The sequence below is a fragment of the Dreissena polymorpha genome, chromosome 1 (genome assembly GCF_020536995.1).
Source record: "Dreissena polymorpha isolate Duluth1 chromosome 1, UMN_Dpol_1.0, whole genome shotgun sequence".
Classification (NCBI taxonomy): Eukaryota; Metazoa; Mollusca; class Bivalvia; order Myida; family Dreissenidae; genus Dreissena; species Dreissena polymorpha.
In genome coordinates, this window is record NC_068355.1 from 20,047,624 (window position 1) to 20,049,419 (window position 1,796).

A 1,796-nucleotide genomic window follows, 5' to 3' on the forward strand; every position below is an offset into this window, starting at 1 on the left:
CAAGTCTGTATTCATCAAACTTGCATTTATACACAGTGGCTGTGTCTGTTATTTTGTATTCCTTTCCTGTCAAAAAAACATAGTTGAGCATCTATCTGTATTTTAGAGCACCTTAACACAAAGTGCTCATAACAAGCTACTTTGATAAACCTATGTCTGTATCTGGCAGCTTCCAGTGTTTAATGTGAGTCTGGATAGTCAGCTTTGAGCTTTTTGCCACTTTACAGGCCATATCTGTAAATGCACCTTTGAACAATATCTCTCAAAATGATTATATAAACAATATTTAGGGTGACTTTGATACAGGGTCTCAAGGTCGAATCTTAGAAAAGAACATTTTTTGCTGTTCTAGAGGCAACAATAATGACACAATCTTACTACGAAATGAGCGTAATATTTAGGTCAAGTTTAAATCTGGGTCGTGTTTGTTCAAAACCAAGGTAATGAGGTCAATTCTTATCAAAAACCCTGTGGCTCAATCTTGATGAAACTTGGTAAGAATCTTTATCTGGACAATATCTAGCCTTAGTTTTTAGCTCACCTGAGCACAACATGCACATGGTGAGCTTTTATGATTGCCTTTTGTCTGTCCTCCATTGTATAATGTCCACCGTCAATACTTGCTTTCTTAACTCTCTAGAGGCCACATTTTTTACAAATCTTCATAAAACTGTCTCGGCAAAGTTTCACTCCGGGTCAGGCGAGGTAAAAAAGTAGGTCACTGGGTCAAATTATAGAAAGTTTGTTAACACTTCAGAAGTCACTTTTTTTTTACAATCATAATAAAAATGCCTTATATTGGCTTTCGGGAAATCTTATTAACACTCTAGAAGTAACATTTATATTGCTTCATTGTACCTTTGTATATACTCTAGGAGTCACATTTATTGTTTTATCTGAATGACACATGGTATGAATTTGTTTTCTTATGATTGTCTCAGGTGATGTCCAAAATGCTAATGGTCCTTGACAAAGCATGGAGGCCATGGGGAAAGGGGCAATTTTCTTTAAATGGCAATTGCGAAATACTTCAGTTACTCATAAGAAGTAATATTTTTAATCCAATCATCATGAAACTTGCTCAGAAGATTTTATCTCATGGTATTTAGACCCAGTTTGAAATAGGTTCCAGTTAGTTGAAAAACATGGGAAGTTTTCCTTATATTTAATATATTAATTCAGTGAAACCATCTTATCACTTTGCTAAATCTTTATTGAACTTCGTACAGCTTCTACATGATGAGTTAGTTTAGCTCGAAATTTAGTAGGAGTAAAACAAGAAAAAGCATAAGGAGTGCTATAAGCAACACAAATTCAGTAGACATGATTAAGAAAGTCCTTAATAACAAACTCACAAACTAATTATATGTATATTTAATTTGTTTTGTTTTTTCAGGTTTGAACGTATGAAGAGGAAATTTCCATCAACACGACCATCCTTCCCTGTCAGTTTTGGGGCCTTGTGTGACAAATTAAAATGGCATGATGGGGCATCTGTACCCTTAGGCCCTATATCTTGTTGTTACATGTAATAGATTAAAATATTGTAATACATTTTTTTAACGTAAATTTGTGTCTTTATTTGTGTTTCCTTTCTTGTGAAATATATCATATCATGTTATGGTTATCACCACTGTTTAATGAGAAATCATTTCGATATATATATATATATGTATATATATACATGTATATATATTATATGTGGTTTATGACATGACATGCATGTTTGTTTCACTCCTTCCAGCAATCCAACTATCAATCAGTGTACAAAAAAACAATCGGTGAACTAACGAGTA

At 33.5% G+C, this 1,796-nt stretch overlaps 1 protein-coding gene across 1 annotated transcript in view; it reads left to right on the forward strand.

Annotated features, from left to right (window-relative positions):
* The window catches only part of LOC127873321 (epithelial splicing regulatory protein 1-like), a 120,963-nt gene extending 119,394 nt beyond the window's left edge, over positions 1 to 1,569 (forward strand). Inside the window, exon 16 of the mRNA XM_052417135.1 lies at positions 1,397 to 1,569. Coding sequence (XP_052273095.1) covers positions 1,397 to 1,402 — 6 coding nt within the window. The 3' untranslated portion in view covers positions 1,403 to 1,569. The remainder of the gene's footprint in view (positions 1 to 1,396) is intronic.
* The last annotated feature ends 227 nt before the right edge of the window (positions 1,570 to 1,796 follow it).